This window comes from Pseudorasbora parva, chromosome 12, assembly GCF_024679245.1.
Source record: "Pseudorasbora parva isolate DD20220531a chromosome 12, ASM2467924v1, whole genome shotgun sequence".
Lineage (NCBI taxonomy): Eukaryota > Metazoa > Chordata > Actinopteri > Cypriniformes > Gobionidae > Pseudorasbora > Pseudorasbora parva.
In genome coordinates, this window is record NC_090183.1 from 19,387,536 (window position 1) to 19,410,441 (window position 22,906).

Sequence of the window (22,906 nt, forward strand, 5' to 3'; positions counted from 1 at the left end):
TTAAAGGAACATTTAAGCTTCAATATGTGTTTTATGGCTAAGCTTAAGTACACAATATAACTTGATTTTCTCAACAACAACAAAAAAAACTTTACATACATTCTGCTCACATATTATTGGAATATTATTATATGTTTATAATATTATTTTATATGTATATAATACATATTATATTAGTGGAACAGTTTGTACTGAATACAGTGTTATTAGACTTTGTTATAGACCCTTTCACGGCTGATGTCACAGGAAAATTCGCAGTTCGCAATGCGCATGTCGGGGTCAGAAAGTTCATTCCAACCCATTGAATTGTATGTTAACCAGAGAATTTCTCGTCAAGAAAAAAAAAAGCCTACTTGCATCTTGAACTGTGAAAATCGCACAAGTTGTGGAGTCAAGTTTTTCGGGATTTTCACAGGATCTCATCCGTTAAAGAACATCGACGACATATGTGGCTGCAAGCTATAACGGGCTGGGGTGTGTTAAGGATGTCACGCAGGTGGTGGAGTAATAACTGCTTTTAATGAATGAGCTTGAGATCGAATTCATGCTAGATTTTTTTTGCTATAATAGACATGGCATCTGAGGACTAATTCTCTTTTTTTTCTCCGTTATTGTGCTTTATTTCCAGATTTGTTTAAGCACCTACGCACATGCTCTTCAAAAAAAAGGTGCATTGACAAACTAAAAGACATAAATTACATTTGTATGTATTCAAAATAAAATATATGATCGTACTGAATGGCAGCTTGCTTTATTTTGCTCAAGATTAAGTCACATTAAGTACATTAGCACTTTCACTATGACTACAATACAGGTCCTTCTCAAAAAACGTGATAAAAGTTCATTATTTTCCATAATGTAATGATAAAAATTTAACTTTCATATATTTTAGATTCATTGCATACCAACTGGAATATTTCAGGTCTTTTATTGTTTTAATACTGATGATTTTGGCATACAGCTCATGAAAACCAAATTAGCATATAATGAAAAGGTTCTCTAAACGAGCTATTAACCTAATCATCTGAATCAACTAATTAACTCTAAACACCTGCAAAAGATTCCTGAGGCTTTTAAAAACTCCCAGCCTGGTTCATTACTCAAAACCGCAATCATGGGTAAGACTGCCGACCCTGTCCAGAAGGCCACCATTGACACCATCAAGCGAGAGTGTAAGACACAGAAAGAAATTTCTGAACGAATAGGCTGTCAAGCGTCTTTTGGGCTACAGAGAAGCAGCACTGGACTGTTGCTCAGTGGTCCAAAGTACTTTTTTCGGATGAAAGCAAATTTTGCATGTCATTCGGAAATCAAGGTGCCAGAGTCTGGAGAAAGACTGGGGAGAAGGAAATGCCAAAATGCCTGAAGTACAGTGTCAAGTACCCACAGTCAGTGATGGTCTGGGGTGCCATGTCAGCTGCTGGTGTTGGTCCACTGTGTTTTATCAAGGACAGGGTCAATGCAGCTAGCTATCAGGAGATTTTGGAGCACTTCCTGGTTCCATCTGCTGAAAAGCTTTATGGAGATGGCACCTGCTCACAGTGCAAAAACCACTGGTAAATGGTTTACTGACCATGGTATTACTGTGCTCAATTGGCCTGCCAACTCTCCTGACCTGAACCCCATAGAGAATCTGTGGGATATTGTGAAGAGAAAGTTGAAAGACGCAAGACCCAACACTCTGGATGAGCTTAAGGCCACTTAAGCTCTGGATGAGCTTAAGGCCACGGAGACTTGTTCGGTGTTGGCTGTTTCTTGAGTTCATTTGCGCCTAACTCACTGTACATGTATCCAGCTCTCCCCCATTTCTGAGTCTACACAGCTTTAATTAGAACTTTTGACCTTGTTCGTTGTTGGCTGTTTCTTTAATGTTCTTAGTTTTGTTCCTCCTTGCTCTTTGTTTTCAGTTCTTTGTTCAGTAGTGATGTTCTGTTTCTCTGACACGTTGAGTTCATTTGCGCCTAATTCACTGTATATGTATCCAGCTCTCCCCCATTTCTGAGTCTACGCAGCTTTAATTAGAACTTTTGACCAGTAGTCTAATATTCTAAGAACTAAAAACTTCTGTTGTTGGATAAACCTAGAAAAATTTCTTTAAACTTATGTTGCTGCTATTATAATTTCCCAATTCAACGGTTTACACACAATTGTATTTTATTTGTTTTCTCTATTAAACAACTCCCAGTCACTGTGGGGAGGTAACGACTTATTGACATTTGTTTGGGAGCTATGCATGTTAGGTTGTACTAGGCATGGTTGCCTTGTACCGTGCCCATTCATGATTGTCCCCCCTCCCTACTCCTCTGCTGGCTTGCACTCACACTCACACTTAACCTACCGGGCCAGAGAGGTCGACCGATATATCGGTAGGCCGATATTTGTCATTTTTTGATATATCGGCCTATATCCGCGTTCAGTAGTGCCGATTTAAAGTCAGGCACTTCCACGAGCAGCCGTGTTATTTGTACAGTGGAACAGCTGCTGCTGGCGCATGTGAAGGACCCCAAGCCAAAACATTTGGAAAACAGTACTGGGAGAGAAAGGTAAGGCTCAAATTCTGATAGTTCAAAGTCCTATGGCCATATAATATATTTACAATTTATAATAGTTTTTGTTTAGAACTATTGAGAGCGCCATGACCATGCGTGCTGCCGTGAGATGAAAGCCTCTGTTATTCAACGGCTCTGGTTTTAACGGTTATGCCACACTAAATGCGGCAAAATGCAACAAAACTTGTTCAATACTTACGGTCGAATACAACGCACCGTGTGTGTGTGAGTGAGAGAGAGAATGAGTGTATGTGTATTTGTGAGTGTGAGAGTGTGAGAGTGTGGAGAGTGAGAGAGAGTGAGAGAGAGAGAGAGAGAGAGAGAGAGAGAGAGAGAGAGAGAGAGAGAGAGAGAGAGAGAGAGAGAGAGAGAGAGAGAGAGAGAGAGAGAGAGAGAGAGAGAGAGAGAGAGAGGGAGAGAGAGAGAGAGAGGGGAAGGGAGAGTATATGAATTATACAATGGATCTAAAAGGTATTTGAACACCTATAAAAGTACAAACTTTCTGGTTATTATGCTTAAAATGTAAGATTTACATACAGTAATTCAAATCATTTTAGAACCAGCTGGATAAATAAATATTACAAAAATGGCTAAGAAATCAGTCCAGAGAGAATCTCTAGATTTCAATATATATCATCTAATGCAATTAAATACATTCTTTTTTTTAATGTGGTTGTCATGATGATGTCATTATGTGTGTAAGAGACGCGCGATAGCAGAGGGAGAGCTAAATGCAGCTGAACGAATATGAGTGCATCTTTAAAATAGCGTAAAAAATGAATGAAGAATCAATATGTGGTGGCCCGGTGTTAATTCTGACTGCACTGCACGTATCAGAAAATTATTACGGAGGTAGCTGACTTTGATGGAGGAATTCACAGCTTTACTCGCAAACTACAAATTATGTTAATCAATAAGGTGATAATCAGGACATTTAAAAAACCTAAATATACTAGATTTAATCAGAAAAGTATTTTCAAGTAGTAATAATTTGGTGTTTGCCGTCCTAATGATGACAGTAGGGCACAGTCGTTCCGTGCTCTGGCTTGGTTAGCGCTCACGCTGCATGCAAACCGCTCTCAAGCCCAACAGAACAGCGCTCTGGCCCACCTCTTCCAAGCGGGCCAGGGCCAGCCAAACGAACCACGCCAGGGTACGGAATGAAGCACTCACACTTGTCAAATGAACCAGGCTTTGGGGGTGAGTGCCTAGTACACCCTTAGGGTGCCAGTGCTAAATCAGCCCCATTATTCATTTTTGTGTCTTTTTCTACCGGTCTGTAAGCTTCCTAATCTGAGTCATTTCATTGTTCTTAATTACTATTACCTGTTTCTCATTCTCTTACCAAAATCTCTCCTCTTTATATATTCTCCTCTCACTCTCAGCTCTTAAAAAAAGTTGTTTTAATACATTTTTGATCGCTTTCCAGTATCGCCTGATTTATGAAACTGTGCGCACCTCTGCAATCCAGGTGTACGCAATACCTGCCCTTGATAAATGCGGCGGCTGAAAACGATCGTCATTAGAATAACACGCCCCTATATATTCAAGTCTCCGCCTCTCCCACGCCCTCATTTTACGTCATGGACAAACAGAAGACGGCAAAGAAGCGAAACTTCTCCGACGAGGAGATCGGGCGCGCTCAATCATCTCACTAGTCCACTAGTCAGGGCACTGATTAGGAAATAAGTCAATGGGCTGACTCCCTGATCAGTGCTCTGACTACTGAACTATTGAGATGATTGAGACGCGCCCATCGAGACCATCACCAGGGAAGTGAAAAAAAAAAAAACGAAATTGTTTTATTTGGGAGTTTAAAGAGTGGGATTAAAGGCACCTACAAAAACAAAATATGGACCCAAATTACGAGTACTCTTAGGAGGTTGAGAAGCGCACTCCAGCAGTTTAAATAGCTGTTTGGATGATAAATTACCATCACAATGCATTATTTTACAGCACGTTTTGAAACAATTAGCATTTAATTTCGTATCACGGCACATGTAGGCTATTGGGGTGTACAATAGTGATGATGATGTGATGTGGAGTAAGATTCATTCACATTAATAATTACATGACAATTTGTAAGATTCTTATTCTTATTATTATGATTCTTATTCTTAATGACGCTTGTTATTTAGAAGAAGAGTGTCGTTTTTATTGATTTTATTACTATTATTATTTAAAAGAAGAAGGTCATTTTTATTATTTTGTCAGTCTGAATTATTTTAGTCCCAGTCCGTGCGCAGCTGCCGGGCCAGGCGGGCCTGAAACGTCAGGTAAAGCGCAAAGGCTCGCGACTGGAGGAATACATATGCCTACAAATCAAACGCTTTGGTAAAGTCACACAAATTAAACATTGACGTTCATGTTGCACAAAAATAAACACTGAATGTTGTTGGTGTGGTTTTTAACAGTGGGTCATAATACAGCATATCTTGTCAGTGCGTTTTGTGGTGTTAGGAATTGCTTTTCTGCGCATTTTCACACTAACTCAAACGTGCGTACACCACCTCCTGAGCTGGCGTAGGATTTGAGCGTGCCGTACGCCAACGTCCATATTGATAAATCTCAAAGTCACCGTGGGTTTGGGTGTACGCAAGGTGTACGCTGGAAATTTGGTGTACGCACTTTTGATAAATGAGGGCCAATATGTCTGCAAATCCAATACTGACCTGAGACTTTAGCGTTTACAAACACTTTTGCTGTGATATGATAAAATGTAATAATATCTGGAATTGCAAAAAATATTTATTTTGACATTTGTTATACGATAACTAAAGCAGATTTTAATCACAGCTTTCCATGGTGCATCTTTGCTATAACAGTTGGTGGTTATTATAATATAACAGTTGGTGGTTATTACTGGTAGTATTGCTGGTATACCATCACATTTAAAAATAAATGACATCAATTTAAATAAAAGAGTCTGATTACAAACTGTATGTACAAGTGATGGCATTCCATAACACCTACATCCACACAACAAACACTCCAACCTTAGTAAAAACGACAGAGATGGCAATCCTATCCTATTTCTCAATGGCTTCTTGAGATGGCATTAACAACAGGATTAGCATCTCTGTCTTCTATTGCAATTTTCATTCCGAAAACCAGGTTTCATTTAAAGTTAAAAAACTTTAAGAGAGGTTTTTTAGAGAGGTTTTTTATGAGACTAAGTTTTCCCATTCCACTGCATCTTGTGTTTTTAAATGTAAAAGCTGCAAATTATGCATAACTCCATGATGTTGTTTAGATCATAATTGTTTATGTAATTTATTAAATTATTTTTAATAATGTCATGTTTTTATTGCATTGCTTTGAAAAATATTTTGCTCATTGCGCCCTCTTGTGGCCTCCTTAATCAAGCCAAAAGCTATTTTCCCCCTAACTGAAATGATGCCTTTTAAATCTGAATATAATTTGAATATTAGTAATATTTAAGATTCAAGTTTTTTTTTTTTTTTAAAGCCCTACATTCAGCCCTGCCCAAATCACTGCATGAATTCACAGACATACATCAAAATCTATTTTACTTATTCATTGTAACTCAAAGTTGTTTTAAAAAACGAAATCCATCCAAATAGTGAATGTAAACAGGTGTTTTTACCTAGCTGTCTGCAGCATCATGACTGTATTTTCTCCTTCATAAGTGCAGGTCGGTGTAAAGGTGACATAGATGTCGGGTAAACTGCTGCAGCGGGAGTAACCATGTCCACCACATGACATGCGACAAACCTCAATGCCTGCATTTGTCGCCCAGGTTGTAAAAGCTTTCAGACCTGCAGATAGAGCATGCAGCTATAGAAAGAAGAAAGAGAATGAATAATAATGAAAAAATGTAATTAGATAAAAGACGACATTGAAATTGAGATATAAAACAGACACATGCTAAAAAGATTATAGAAAGAGTATATTTTTATATATATTTCTGCATACCTCTGGCAGCTCACTGAAGTCACCCTGATTAATGTCTCCTGAGATGCGATGGTATGTTTTACTCATGTATTGCCCCACAAAATGGAAGGCATAGGCAGTGGCTAGCAAAGGAAATAGTTTATACTGCTGGGTCTGATAGTCCAAGATCTGTGGCTCTGGTTCTCTAAAAGAAAAAGAAAAAAAACGTTGAGAGGGGGGAGAGGGAGATGGAGGAGGGAGGAGGAAGAGAAGGAGACCCACCCTGGGCGTAGTTCAGACTGGTGTCGGACTGCACTGTAACGAATGGCAATGGTGCAGGACTTGGAGAGAGCTCGGGCTGACTCCCCCACTATCATGGAGCGAATAAACACCATAGTGCCATATGTGAGCTTATCACTAGGAGGCTTCACATATGTACCGTCTGGCTCAACCTACACAAGAACACACCAAGTAAAGCAAATACATTTGAGAATGTTCCAGTGGAAATAGAGAACGCAGACTTTATTTACTTATTTATAGTAAACATCTAAAAATCTTTATTATTATCTTTTATATTATTCTTTTTGTAAGAACATTGTGTTGTTTATTTTTCAGTTTTAAATTCTTTTGGAACCCACTCAATATAAACAAGCACACATAATTATCAACTTTGTTTGTTTTTTTAAATTGAAATTAGAAATCTTCCTTGATTTTGCTTATAAACTCTAAAACACCATTGTGGTAAACTTTTTATATTTCTGTGTGTGCACGGTATGCACACCTTGGCATACTTCATCAGCATATTCTCACGTGGAATCCTGACATTTTCCAGTTTCAAGTAGCCATTATCCACCTCATCAAAACCAAATTTGGGGCCAATATCACCGACCACTACACCTGTTAAAACATGACAGATATGAAAACAATAGCTTAATTATTGAGGACAGCATTCTGTACACATACACAACATTTGTATCGTGTAACAGACAAAATAATTATGTTGCCAGGACACAATGGCATAAATAATCTCTAAATACAAAGTCTACAACAACAAGATACTGCAGAAACACTAACAATGTAAAAAAGGGGTTTCATTCAGCTTTTTACTGTTGTTTTTTTTTAACCGTTGTTGTCAGTTAACGTTTGCCATGTGGTACTGTTAAGTTTATATTTAGACATATGAATAGAAAGAGTTTTTTTTTTCAGTTTACCAAGTTTAGAAAATTTAGTGGATGGATTAAAGGTCTGTTTTTTAAGCATCTTTCACCACCACCCCTTCCTCTTGCAAATCCAACAAATCACCATTTGTAAGTTATTGGACTGTCATTTTGTTTGTTGCCATAACAGTGGCTTTAAAATCAAAGACTGAAACTGCAACACATAATTTGAAACAATATCTTTAAACTGCACTGTTGCATTGGTCCACTTACACTTAAAGGTGCGCTAGAATGAGTTGAAACAATATGTTAAATTGTTCTCTGATATCTACACAGAGGTATGTGGCTTATTTAAGGGCAAAAATTGTCCAGATACAGTTTTACAGGTCCATTTACAACCCTATAAATTGTCCCTAGGATGTAATGCTCTGTTTTTGCCTTATTTGCTCTGCTCTGATTGGCTTATTTCAGCAGCTCACAGCAGTTCAACGAAGCAGCTCGTGGGTCCTGACCGTCCTGACAGAACATTTCAAATGGAGATTGATAAAATGTTTATCAATCTTACTTTAATCAATAAGCTTACTTGTTTATTGGTGTTTTCAGGTCATCCGCACGCGAGAAAGAGCTCGCGTTTCTTTCGGTTGCCAGATTTCAGTCATTTAAATCCCCCAAACAGAGCTTTACTGTGAAAAGAACTCATCCGGTGTTTTACCTGGCAACCATATGCACGCGAGCTCTCTCTCTCTCATGTGGATGATCTGAAAACACCAATAAACAAGTAAGCTGCATTGAAGCAATCTCCATTTGAGATGTTCTGCTTAAAGTGTCATTCAGTCTACATTTTAGACTTGTCTTTTTTCGTCAACGATATTGCATGTTTATTAGGGGTGGGAGAAAAGCTTGATGCATCGATGCATCGCGATTCTTTATCTATCGATGCAGAATCGATTCTCAAAAATTCAGAATCGATTCTGTGTTCAATTCAAACTGCCACTTCACCACTGTAAGCGCGCGGTCACTCACTGTCCAAACAGAAACACACTTGTTCTTATGCTGACCATTCGCAAAGCCCCACCTCTTTAGTTACTGTTGCTATGTCCGACACGCCGTGGGCATCTCACGCCACATACACGTTCTCACGTAGAGAAAATACATCGCGGAGCAAAGAGGATAATGACAATACGCCAACAGACAGGACAGAACAAGTTACTTTCGATATGAAAAAGTCTAAACTTTAAAATGTTGTCTTTTTTAAAGCTACACGGTGTAACTTTTTTTAGTTTATTCTTAGCTAAAAACACTTAGTTCTTTAAAAAATATGTGCTCATTAATGTATATTTACTTCTTTCAAGTAATAAAGTATTCTCGTAAGTTTATAATATGCCATTGAAAATGCATACGGGTGAGGGGTTCGAATGCCGGTCACCATGTTGCCCCTCCATCTTGAAAGTACATTAGCCAAAGAGGGACAGACCATAAATTCAAGCCTCGCCTTTCGCGTTTTAACACTCGATGGCAACGTGTCGAATGTGAAGAGGGGGATTGCCATGTTAATCTTGGACTAAACCGGACACCGTAGGAGATCAAATTAAATCAGAATTGAGAGGAACAGAAACTATTATTCAATGCATGGTCATATACCTTTTCACCACTAGTTGGGGGAAATATCACACAGCGTAGCTTTAAAGAAATTTAAACCACAATTAGTTTTTTGTAGGGCTCTTTTTAATGTGTCGTGATCACTAGCGCCTCAGCTAAAGCTGCTCGTGAACCGATTATCTCTTCCTTCTAGTTCATTGATAAGCATAATATAAACATGAATGAACACTAAAAGAAATGTTTCAACCGCAGAAAGACGTCAGTACACACCGTTTTCAAGTTCAAGTTAACCAACATTAATCTCTCCTGACTGCTTTGTGGGACAAACCGGCAGATCCGCAGATGATTGGTCAGATCACCTGTCAATCAAAATCGCGGTGAAGGGTGAATTTTAAGATAAAATGGACAAACTACGACCTGCTTACCTGCCGTAACTCTGTTGCTTTTATATATGCTATATACATTTTTTCACTTATTTTTCACTTATGCACTTATTTTCCTGTGGTGTTTTTGATTCACAAGATTTACATAAGAAGTAGGAGACAATGGTGTTTGAGACTCACAGTATGTGATGTCCATGTACTAAACTCTTATTATTTCACTTCGGCAAGGTTAATTCAATTAGTTAATTTTTAATTCTAGGGCACCTTTAAAAAGTACTTCTACTCAATAAAAACATGCATTTCATTGGTGTATGTTTTGATGTACAATTCCCATATGTAGAAGGCAACAAATGATTGTGAAATATATTGCAAAGAGGCATATAATTGTGATAAGATCAAGCAATCATTCCATAATCTGGTGACTGTGTAACAACTGCAGTCCATCTAAACTAGGGGTGCCAAACTTAACTCCCTGATGTTCACACTCATGCAGAATTTAGTTCCCTGCTCAAACAAACATCTAGCTTTCAGAAAATCCTAAAGAACATGATTACCTGGAGCAGGGGCATTTAATAAGGATTTAAGCTAAACTCTGCAGGACTGTGGGCCCCCAGGAACTGAGTTTGCCACACCTGCTTGATCTTATAGTCATATAATACCATACCACATTTAAAAAACAAACAAAAAGAAAAACAAGCAAAATCTCACACCCATGCTCCATTCTATATCTCTATACATCATCCCAACTTTTAGGAACAGACCAACTCAAAGTTTTATACCTGGCAGTGGCATGTGTGTCTTCATACAGCGAATGGGTGTGATGAAGGCATGTAGGCCATGACACTTGCCCTGCGTGTACAGCTGAGCCAGGACTACAGCATGATTTGAGGTTTTACCCACTAGAAAGACAGAGATTAAATAAATAATAAATAAATAAACCAATGTCATGTAATCAGTTGTACACCATATCATTTTACATTTGACATAAAATTGTGTAACTTGAGCAGGGATTACTCACATCCACCAGGCCACCATTTAATAGAGGAGATTGTTGGACTGTTCAAAACAAACTCTTGGGTGGAAGGGTCATAAGTAGCAGTGGTTTCAAGAGCACGGATATGTGTACCTAGAAGGATATTGCACATGAAACAACAGAGAAACTGTTACTACAGATCTAATACAAGAAAATCAAAGTGAAATTCATGCAGTTCCAAAGTCAAGTATTAACTATTATACACCCCTGAACAAAATCTTAAGACCAGGGGATGCATTGCAAGGTTTACACATTTCACACTTGTGGATCATAACCGGGTTGTACGTGCTGCTTCAAAATGCCAAAAGAAGAAACAGGAGCAAGAGACAAAAAATAGAGAGTAGGCAATTTATTGAAAACTGCATTTAAACTCAAACAGGCCGTTCATCAGCTGATCAAAAGTTTAAGAACATAGCCATAAAAATGACAAATCTGCACAAAAATATGGCTTTCATGTCATTGTCCTTCAAGCAGTCATACTGTCAAGATCTCCTGATTGCAAAGGCAAAAAGGCTTTCTCTCTTTGAACGTGGCAGGTTTGATGAGCTGCACAAGCAAGGCCTTTCGCAACGCGCCATCGCTGCTGAGGTTGGACGCAGTAAGACAGTCATTTTACATTTCTTAAAAAATCCTGAGAGTTATGGGACAAAAAAGTCAAGTGGTAGACCCAAAAAGATTTCACCTGCACTGAGCCGCAGGATCCGACAGGTTGTCCGTGAAGACACAGGTCGATCCTCAACCCAAATTAAGGCCCTTACTGATGCTGACTGCAGCCCAATAACCATAAGACGTCATCTGCTAGAGAAGGGCTTCAAGAACAAAAAACGTCTGCAAAGGCCACGTCTCCTCCCACGACACAAACTTGCCCATTTAGAATTTGCAAGGGAGCACCAAACATGGGACATTGAAAAGTGGAAGAAAGTTTTATTCTCTGACGAGAATTTTTTTACCTGGATGGTCCTGATGGCTTCCAACATTACTGGCATGACAAGGAGATCCCACCTGAGATGTTTTCTACGCGGCACAGTGGAGGAGGCTCCATCATGATCTGGGGTGCTTTTTTCCTTCAATGGGAAAATGGAGCTTCAGGTTGTGCAGGGGCGTCAAACGGCAACTGGTATGGTGGATCTGTTGCAGCGGGCATCCGTCTTGACCGAGGGCCCCCGTCTGTGGGGTAATGACTGGGTCTTTCAATTCACAATGCCCGCCTGACGAAGGACTTCTTCCAGGAGAATAAGGTTGCTCTTTTGGACCATCCTGCGTGTTCCCCTGATCTAAATCCCATTGAGAACATTTGGGGATGGATGGCAAGGGAATTTTACAAAAATGGATGTCAGTTCCAGACCGTGGATGCCCTTTGTGAAGCCATCTTCACTACATGGAGCAACGTTACCACCAGCCTCCTGGAAACAGTCGCATGTCGAAACAAGTTTTTGAAGTGATCAACAAGAACGATGGGGCTATTCACTACGGAGTCCTTTTTTGACACTTTTAGTACTGTTGTGCGTTTATTTTTGGGCTATGGTCTTTAACTTTTAATCAGCTGATGAACAACCTGTTTGAGTTTAAATGCAGTTTTCAATATATAGCCTTCTCTCTATTTTTTGTCTCTTGCTCCTGTTTCTTCTTTTGCCATTTTGAAGTAGCACTTACAACCCGCTTATGACCCACTAGTGCGAAATGTGTAAAATTTGCAATGCATCTCCTGGTCTTAAGATTTTGTTCAAGAGTGTATGTGCAACTGAGCAAATTAACCAATCCACTTAGTGGTTAAGTATGTTATATTATTTATTTTCAGTTCAAAGGTCCTAATAGCATAGTAAGGTAACCCTTGTAGATGTTTGACAGCAAGAAAAATACATACCCTATGCTCACTAATGCTCACTCTTGAAACTTTTTTCTTCAGATTTTATTAAAATTACAGTTTATTTATTTGAAAAATAAAACATATTAGAAATAATCAATTTGAGGGTCAATTGGATATATTTATTAGATAACAGCAAAACACACCTATGGCATTGATTCTAAAAATGGATATCAAACATTGTTCTGAAAATTCTTTCCCCCACTGTTGCAAAAGTTCCCACTTCTGCCTAGCTCATCCAAAATCAGTTTACATTAGGAGAATATGTTGGTCATTGATTTTGGTTCAGAGTGCCACTGACTCTGGATCCAACAAATGAAACCTAGACCGTTAAGCTTCCAGCTCCATGTTTCGTTAGTGTCAACAGTATCCAATGACATACACACCACCAGGCCAGCAATATCAAGATGGAAGTTAAAGCAAAAGCGTATAGCCTCAGTGAAGTTAGGGTTAGTGGTGGGGTGAAGGCATTAGTCGGCTCTACTCAAACTTCTAATCTTTCCTGGGTCAGAAATTATCTTCGGTGGAGGCTGACCAGGTCATACACGCATATGCACATACGCACGCACGCACGCACGTACGTATGCACGCACACACACACACACACACACACACACACACACACACACACCAACAGTAAAAGTACCTACTGCCGTGATCTGTGAGCCCAATACTGACAAAATATTATTTGCATTTATTTTACATTTATTCTTTTTTTTCTTTTCTTTTTTGCTCATCTAATTTTGATATCTCTTTATGAATAATGTCTTGATATTTGTTTCTTTTGTTCCTCGTTTTTACACAGTTTGCATGGTTTACTGATTAATTATTTTTGGCAACAATCATTTTAAAGCAGCATTAAAAGTGTAATAACAAATAGTCTAATTCTCTACCATATACAATTTAATAAAATTATTGGGTATCAACAACTTGCCTTGTTCTGGTTACACCTTATTCCAGTCTAAACAATTTTTTATTTTATTTTTTATTTTGGTGATTTACTACACATTATGAATATAAATAACATGATAGATAACATATAAAAAAACATGAAAATACTGTGGATTATTAAGACTAATTCTTACTGACCCCTCTTGTTTAATGGGAAAAGCACAATTGCATTCCCATTTCAGAGATGTTGTGAGTAAATGATTACACACCGATTAGTGAGTTCAGTGTTGGACAGATCAGTTCATTAAAATGAATCGGTTCAAATGAGTCATTAGTTCATGAATCGGACAAAAGCAGACACGTTGTGTTTGAACCCAGACTGTTAAAACAACGCAAAAGATTTGTCAGCACAGAAAACACTTCATAAGGATTTTTTCCGTTTATTTGAAAGTATGGTTTATGTCAGCTGCGTGTGCAAAACGTCTGTCAAAAGAGGTGCATTTTTTGCATTCACATCCAGCAGTAATTCAGGGAAAATATTGTGCGGACGTGCCACGTGGAACATGGATTATGGCCCCGTCCACACGGAGATGCGCTTAGCTGTATACGTATACATTTTGTACTGTATCAGCTTTTCGTCCACACGGATCCGGCGTTTTAGAAGCATGAATCCAATATTTTTTGAAACCGGGTCCTAAAGTGGATAAATCTGAAAACGACAATCTGCCGTTTCTGTGTGTACAGTGAATCTGTATATTTTCTGAAACGGTGATGTCATCACACTACGTCCAGCACAGTGAAAAAGTTAAGGGATACAACTACGGGCACTGGGCATGCGCACATCAATATCGCGTCATTTAATTAACGTATCTGCATTATTGTAAGGGTATGTTTTGGGTTGGGGTAGGTGTAGGCATTAATAAAACACATCTGTTAAGTAGCAAATGTATTTATTGTTATTTTATTGTGAGATTTTGCCTCACCTCCTAGTACTGCTATACCCCTTCTAGCCAACACTCTTCTGATCTTTTACCATTGTGTCAGTTTAGTTGATTTTGATTGATATGTGCGAGTGAGAAAGAGCTAATACGGTGATCGTTTTGAAGACAGAGTGCGCGGCTCTCTGTCACTTAGTTAACATGTGCCTTGTCGTACGCATTAGTCATTTATGTCAATTTTTAAATCACAATAACTCATTAAATAAGGCTTTGGCGGGACAAAAAAAATTGTTGGCGTCCACTAAACAAATTTCAAAGTAGGAAAAACCCTGAGAATGCTGGCCTGGCACTGCTGATTAGAAACTGCTGTCATGTATGGCTCTGCAGGTGGATGGGTCACATTGGTGTTATACAATTAGGAACCATCCATCTGTCTTTCCTTTTCCTTTATGAAAGCTATAAAATACTGTCCAAAAAATTCAGTAACAGAGAGGATGCAGTAACGATCTATTCCAGCTTAAATTTATACAAAATCTAGAAAAATTTACAAGACCACATGACTGGTCCAAAGCATAGTAATATATGCGTGCAGATAGGTTGCCAGATTTGTTACCGTGCCCCATCTCAGTCTGTGCATAGGTGCCAATAATCTCCAGGTTCCATGCTGGCATGAAGAAAGTTTCCAGTTGTTCAGGTGAGGATTGGTTCAACAGCGTTGGCAGGAACATGCCCAAGTGCAGGTCAAGGGGCTCTGGACGCCCTCGGTGCACACAGCTTCAATAGGGCAAGGGTCAAAGTGAGCAGAGAATTTAAAGGGGAAAAAAAGGTACACGAAAGAGATAGAAAGGCGAGTAGAAAGGTTGAATATTTATTGATAAGGCAGAGAAACAAACAAGGAAGTAAAATGAAAAGGAGGCATTCAGAAGCCAGTGAGTGGAATAAAAATGTGGGTTTGTATGAATGTAGATGAATATGGATGGGATTAAAGATAATGGACAGAAAATGACAAAAAAAGAAGAGAAATAATTTAAGCAGGTCATGCAGATGCTGATTAAACAGATTTAATAATGATTAATTATTCTTTTTTGCAAATAAATTATAATAACATTTTACTGCTTTAAAAATAACTGTATTCCTTAAAACAGATGCTCTTCAATTGCAATAAATACAATTTGAACAAAATGCATAACAAACATACATCAAGTGTAACAAGAAAAATCTCCAAAAGCATTTGTCAAGATTATTTCTATAATATATTCAAGCATGTCAAGCAAAATAGTCAACGTTTCTATCAAAAGGCTTTATAATGTTTCTCACATAACATTCTGAAATTTTACTTTTGAGAGAGAAACAATAGGGTGACCTGTTTGTCCCATATTCTTACCAGATACATTTTCTTAGCCCTATTCGGACTGGATTAGATTTACATGGGGATTTGGGAGCAAAGTAATTATTACCAGAGGTTCTCTGTGATTTTAGTCCCCCGTCCGAATGTGCCATTTCGGTAATCATTACGGGCAATGTCAGTAAAGAATACCGAGACTTTTACCTTCTGTAAAAAGGTCCGGAAAAATGACCTTGGGTAATACCAATAGACAGTAAAAGAAATGGACAGAGCGATCCCATAGACGTCAACGGCGGAAAATGAGGTCAATTAGAGGCACTCACTTCCTGATGGCTGAGCGTAATGCGCAGGCTCAGACTGAGCTTGACGATGTAGATGTGACGTAAGCAACTTGTCTGACAGTTATAGGTCTTCTAGTAGTTGTGGAAATTGAAATCTGAATCACGTTGTTTAAATATTTTCTCCTGTTACTTTTTCTCCCGTTCAGTCTGTGCCAATTGTTCAAATCAATTGACTGATTGTTAGGCTGCATTAACTAGGTCAGCCGGAACCGGGAACACTTTCAATAACACCTTATGTACTCGTTACATCATAAAAAGAGTGGCATCTACGCTAATGTTAGTCTCTCTGTTTATCCCAAGGTTTATCCCAGATCCAGGCCGTGTCCGGATCGGATGGTGGACCTGCGCCTGGACATGACCAACACATCCTGGAGTGTCTGCTGAGACCGTGTCAATTGGTGTCTTCTCTGAATTTGCCTCACCGGCACGTCTCCCTCAATAAACCTGTCTCCGGCACAATAACTCCGATCTTTCAAGTATTCATACTCTTGTGTAACCCGTCTCTTGCGTGATGCCCTGAAATTTTGAATATTCCGATCTAATATGATTTCTGACCTGTAAGGTTGCCAGAATAATAATCATACACGGTGTGTTAATAGGGCAGAGGAGAACTGGCACCCCGAATGAGTCTGGTTTCTCCCAAGGTTTATTTTTCTCCATCATGCCCTGATGGAGTTTTGGTTCCTTGCCACTGTCGCCTTTGGCTTTGCTTGCTCATTTGGGGATATTAAAATTATGATCAAAGTTATTCAACTAAATATGCAAATAAAATTTATGAATTAGGTTTTATTTAATTCTATAAACTATAATACTGATCTGCCAACATATATGATAAATCATAAGTCGCTATATGATAAATTAAAATAAGCTGAGAACATCACTGTTTTCTCCAGAACGACTGTAGAGCCAAATCTAATTTTGTTGCAACATTATCCTGTTTGACACTGTGAAGCTGCTTTGACACAATCGTGATTGTAAAAGCGCTATATAAATAAAGTTGATTGATTGATTGATTGATTGATTGATTGATTGATTGATTGATTGATTGATTGGCTCACTATCGGCTTCTCCCCATTCTTCCCCTTTGACTTTATCAGACTTTATGTCTCCACATCCCCCCGACTGTCTCATAGACAGTAAAAGATTGCCTGCGAGCGTCTCCTCCTGTCTATACGGTAATTTCTCAACTGTGCGACAGAGTCGCGTTGGTTATGACGAAATCGTTAGCCTATTTTTACAAAAAACAGCTTCTACGGGGCAATAGTGTAAGATACAAGGTAATGGAGCCTTTTATGCATTGTCGTGTTTCTTTATAAATAAACAATGGACAAATGGAGTCTTTAAACGCCTCAGATGTAAAGTTATTCACTGTCAAAGTGACTCAAAAATGAATGGGAGTCAATGGGATTCTAACAGGAGGTGATGGCTTGGTTAGCAATGGCCACCCCTATGGGTGGAAAGCTTTCCGAGTGCTAGATTACCCCCTTGGTAATACCAAGCAGCAACTTCCCGCAATCTCTCTTGAAGCCGTAACCTGCAATTCCTCAACTGGCCACTAGAGGCAGGCTCCAGAAGGGAGCAGAATCTTATTGAGCCCCATGTTAAAATGCCCAACTTTACAGCAGAAAAAAACATGTTTACAGCCTGGTACAAATTGTGGTTTTGGGTAATACGGCTAATTTTGACCTTCATGACAACTGTGAGGGGGGTGAATTTTTTTCTCATAAACTCATTCGTTTATGTTATATAAAGCCTTAAAGTTCTGCATAATTAAGGCCGTGGTTACAGGTGGATAGCCATTTATCTGCCGTCTATAGTCATTGCGTCACCTAAGCTCCGCCCACATCCCGCCTTTTTGCCCATTTTCTGTTATCCGGGAGTGACACACGATGACTCGCTCACAAGATGGCAACGCCCAGCTCGCCACTACTTTAAGCTTCAGAGCGGCTTATCAGAATCCTAGGGGTTATGTCACGGATACTACGTCCATATTTTTTTACAGTCTATGGTCATGACAACGGCAGTAGAGAGCAGGAAGTAGAGCAGGAAGTACAGTCGCGATATCAAAAGCCCGCCCACACTCTCGCAGATGCAGAACAATTACGAAAATTACGAACGAGGCGCGAAAGCTTCAGTATCTGAGAGGGACACTGCAGGCTTGATTAAAACACTCACACATATGAGACGGAGTTCAGACTGCCGCTCAAGTTATTTGTTTGCTCACATGATAACAGCAACGTCATACGCACATGACGACACAGAGGTTACTGTAATGCGTAAAGCGAGTTACTCCTCCCACTTCTGCTAGTTTTACTGAGATGTCTTATCCCGTGCGAATTGGCCCATTAATATTACAGACATCCTGAGGTAAAATTACTTTACCCACACGTCCCCATATTAATCTACCTGTAATCCCGTCTGAATCGGGCTCTTAACTGACACTTCTGCACAAAGCCATTACTCTCTCAGTTCCTGCTGCTTGTTCACATTTAAAAACTTACATTCCTACTAATTATAGTTTTCATTGATAAAATAAATACATTTTGTAGTAAAAAAAAAATTTGTTTAATTTTATTTACATTTGGGGTGTGCGATATTGACAAAAAAATATTTCTTGATAAGGATAATTAGGTGATATTTTGCTTAATGTGTTATTGAGGTATGCATATTTTAAACCAAAATATGCATATATCATCTTTTGTTTCAATTTCATAAATGTAATAAAATTGTTTTATAATAATAAGACACAATAGGGCTTAGGCATGTGCCGATATCAATTTTTCATGTTGCGATTAATTGCTGAAGCCTTTATCACGGTGTACGGTATTATCACAATATTGAAATAAGTTGCAAAAAAATATTGCCATAGCATAACAGCTTTGAGAACCTTTTTTTGTAATAACAAAAATAACAATGTTTAAATACAATAATACAATGCACCAAAAATATATACAGCTCTGGAAAAAATTAACCACTTAACATTGAGAAATCAATAAGTGGTCTCTTAATTTTTTTCAGAGCTGTAAAAGTAAAATTTTCAAACAGATTAAAGTGCAAAAGAATTATGCTGCGTTCCCACCTCACGCGAATGACGCGATTAGCGCAAGTGATTTACATGTTAAGTCAATGCAGAGACACATTAGGTATTCTGCGGCGCGAATGACGCAGCAAGGATCACGCGAAACACGCAAATTGCTCAAGTTAAAAAATCTGAACTTTGCCGGATATTCGTGCTGCGTTAACCAATGAGGAGCCTGCTTACTGCTGTCTCGTGGTAAAGTGACGTATGGGAAACACAGAGGCCAAAGTAATTTAAAAATACCGTTATTGTGTCACAAAATGTAGTTTTAATAGTTTTTCAGGCGAGAATGTAGTTGTTTTCACTCAAATATGTGGTTTATTTATTAAGAGAGCTCCTATTTGAAAATTTGATCTGGTGTTTTCGGAGGTGTGACGAGAATTCGCGTCTGTTGTGTAGTGAATGTTACGCGCGAATGAAGCGAATGGATTCAAAATGTTCACACGCCCAACTTGGCGCGAATAGTGCGATTTATTCGCGTCATTCGCATGCGATGTGAATGCAGCATTAGGCTATAAAGAACAACAGGTAACAAATTACAATAAGTTCTCATTATTTAATGCATTAACTAAGATTGAGCAATAGCTACATCTGTTACAGAAAGTATAATGTTTTTGGTAATGTTAGTTAAGAAATACTGATCATTGTTAGTTTTATCTTAGGTCCATTAACAAAAATTATTTTGATTTTAATGTTATTAAACAGTAACTAAGAAATTTACATTACTTAGAATAATTATTTCTTTATAAGTATTTTTCATTGTCAGTTTGGTAATAATGAATTAACATGTTAACTAATGAAGTGGTGTGTCTCAAACTTTTACTGAACAATAACAAATAAAAATAAAAAATTCTAATCATTAGGGCATGTTGTAGTCCAGATTAAAACATTTAAAAAAAAATAAGTTTGAAAATAAATAGCCTATTAAGTCTTTAGGTATTAAATATTTGGTGCTGTGATGAACAACATTGAGATTACAAAAAACTAATGGCTGTTTTAAAAACTTCACTAGAGCGGTTGCTTATGTTTGCGGGGTTTCTGGGGTAAACGCTGCATTCTGCAGTTCATCAGCGCCCTCTGCTGTCATTGAGCGTGCACTTAAATTCAGCGCGTCTCCTTCACTTATTCATGTGCTTTTCATACATCTGAGCAGCGTGTCCCTTTGACGCAGAATACAGCGGTGTTGTGCATTTATACAGTTGACGGGCAAAGTATTCTTAAATGCATTATAAAAAAAAAATTAAATAGTTAATAAATTATTATTTACGATATTTTGAAGTGCCCACGATAACAATATTGCCCATATTCATTATCGGAATATATCGCATTACCCACGTCTAATAAGGGCTGTTACCAATCAAGCTAAATAAGTATCAACAAAATTCATCTTTGCAATGGAGAGGAAACACAGAAGCTGAATCTGAAGTGCATCAACTGTATAACTGGCTAGTGACAGATTTCATACTAAAAAGCTGGATCTGTCGTAACGGACAGTGGGTGACATGTAATTCTTACTCCTTAATATCTGTATGCAAATAAGGCCTGGATGAAAATGTGTTTTAGAAAAGTGTAATATACAGGATGGAATATAACACGTTTGGATGAAAGGTAAACACTAGGTTAAATCAGGAGTACTTATTTTCAGGAATTGAGTGACTTTAGCCAGCTAACTATTCGTTATACTGTATGACCATACTGAGCTGTCAACACCTATAAGGGTCACTCTTAAATATACACAATGTTAACTCTAAAACCAAAAAGGACAACACTTTAATTTTGGTCTAAATAAATAAAGTACATTTGTCATAATTGTCTTGGAGAGAGAGAGACTAACCGTGCCCCAGCTCTGTCTGAGCATAGGTGCCTAACATATGGATTGACTCGGCTAATGGGATCCATTTTTTGCGTTGTTCAGCAGTACACTGGCTGTTTAAGGTGGGAATGAACATGACATAATGGAGACCAAGAGGCTCTTGATACACTCCCTTTGCAACACTGCAGGATGGAACAGACATACAACTTCAGCTAGAGATACATGCAGATATGTAGTTACAGAAAGTTACACTGGTTTATAGAGGCAATGATATTAACATGTTAATATGTTAGACTTGGTGTAAATTATTAATTAATTTAACAGCCAATTACTTTCATTGTGTTTTAAAAGTAAACTTTCAAGCATGTCTGAATCACCTAAATGTGAATAATAACACTTAATTTGCTTCTACTAATTCAGCTTGAGAATATGAGTGGATTTGGTAGCACTGACTTCAACTGCCTTTGACACATTTTTAATCTCAGACCTTTGCTCAGTCTCACTTTAAACCCTTTGGAACTTGCTTTTGCCAGTAAATGTAAATCACAGTTCATGCTATTCGTCACAATCTAATTTTTACAACATCATACTGTTGGTTTGGTGAAAGATAAGTAAATACAGGAACAACTCTGTGGCAAACGTCCAGTATTTTCCGACACCAGGACACTCATGAAGGAGTAACTTACTTTCATATATGTTGAGACTGTTCATTTAAAGAGTGGATAAATTGCAATGATTGTTATAATTTAACTTATAACTCACAAAAATAACTTCACAACTCAAATGTTTTCAAATCCTATACCAAAAATATACCATAATTAAGAGAGGATTTCTTAATATGAAATATGCATACCTCTTGTAGGAGTAAATCTCCTCTGGATCAGAGATACCATATTCCCTAAGTTTCAGGATCATTTGAGCACTCTTACGCACTGCTGCATCATATCTCTCACTGCGGGAGAGGAAGTTCAGGTCTTCATGTTGGAAGTCTGGATCACTAATGACCAGAGACTCTAAGGAAGAACAATAAAGCAATATGGGTGATAAGTGCCATATTAAACATATTAAATGTCACCATTTTTTTTTTTTTTACACTAATAACTCTTGATATTTTCTATTTAAACTCTTGAGTAATCATATGAGCAATCATAAATTCTTGAGTAATCATACGAGTTCAGTAATAGTTTGCAGAAATAAATATGAAAATTGGATTGTTGGGAAAATAGCAATAAATAAAATTGCTTCCCCTTGTAAGAAATTGTTTAAGCGTTATTTCATTTAAGACGGTTTTCGATTTAATTGCTGTGCTTTTTTGTATATGACACAGCAGTGTGGACAAGACAGCAGACTCGAGACTTCTATGGCAGTGTTGACTTGAACTTCGTTCCCATGCAGTACACTTGAGAAAAACTACAAGCCATTACTATAACTACTAAAGCTTTCTTCCACTAAGAGTTTTTTTTTTTTTTTTGCAACTGCAGTAATTTACAAAATAATAATAATTACTATTATCATTATTATAATAAAATATGTACAGATATCAGATAATTCTGATCACAGCTGACCTATTTCTCTCCTCCTGTGTGTCTTTTCAGCACCACCGTCCAGTATGTTCGTAAGGATCTCCAGGTTAAAAGATGCATTTTCCCGTTCACGGCTAATATCAGGATTCATGACTGTTCCGTTAGACTCTCTTCTGGACGACGTGCCTTCTGCTTTGTGTACTTTTAATAATGTTGTATAACGTTTCAACTCTGGCCTAGTGGAGTTTGCTACTTCCCTGAAGGTAGGCAATTTCTACGTCAGTTTTCACGTCAGCCAATAGAAGCTCTGAAAAACTCACTTGGGCGTGACCCTCTGGGCGCTTGGTGTTGTACGGCAAGGCAAAAGAATCAAAGTTCCTGCTTGGCTATGAAAAGGCGTTTTAATAATTGCATCCCTTTTGCTTTTTCATAACTGTTAAAGAAAGGAAAGTTGAACGCAACACAAAAATAAATAACATTGATTTAAATAAAACATA

At 38.1% G+C, this 22,906-nt stretch overlaps 1 protein-coding gene across 2 annotated transcripts in view; it reads right to left on the bottom strand.

Annotated features, from left to right (window-relative positions):
• Positions 1-22,679, bottom strand: part of acox1 (acyl-CoA oxidase 1, palmitoyl) — a 29,410-nt gene extending 6,731 nt beyond the window's left edge. The window contains exons 1-9 of one of the 2 annotated variants that reach the window (XM_067459436.1): positions 22,452-22,679; positions 21,740-21,899; positions 20,908-21,068; positions 10,601-10,708; positions 10,362-10,481; positions 7,225-7,340; positions 6,726-6,895; positions 6,486-6,648; positions 6,157-6,347 (exon numbers count right to left, since the gene is read on the bottom strand). In XM_067459436.1, coding sequence (XP_067315537.1) covers positions 6,157-6,347; positions 6,486-6,648; positions 6,726-6,895; positions 7,225-7,340; positions 10,362-10,481; positions 10,601-10,708; positions 20,908-21,068; positions 21,740-21,899; positions 22,452-22,560 — 1,298 coding nt within the window. In that variant the 5' untranslated portion in view covers positions 22,561-22,679. Of the gene's footprint in view, positions 1-6,156; positions 6,348-6,485; positions 6,649-6,725; positions 6,896-7,224; positions 7,341-10,361; positions 10,482-10,600; positions 10,709-14,921; positions 15,083-20,907; positions 21,069-21,739; positions 21,900-22,451 lie in introns of both variants that reach the window. The other variant, XM_067459435.1, reaches the window with a different exon arrangement.
• Between the last annotated feature and the right edge of the window lie 227 nt (positions 22,680-22,906).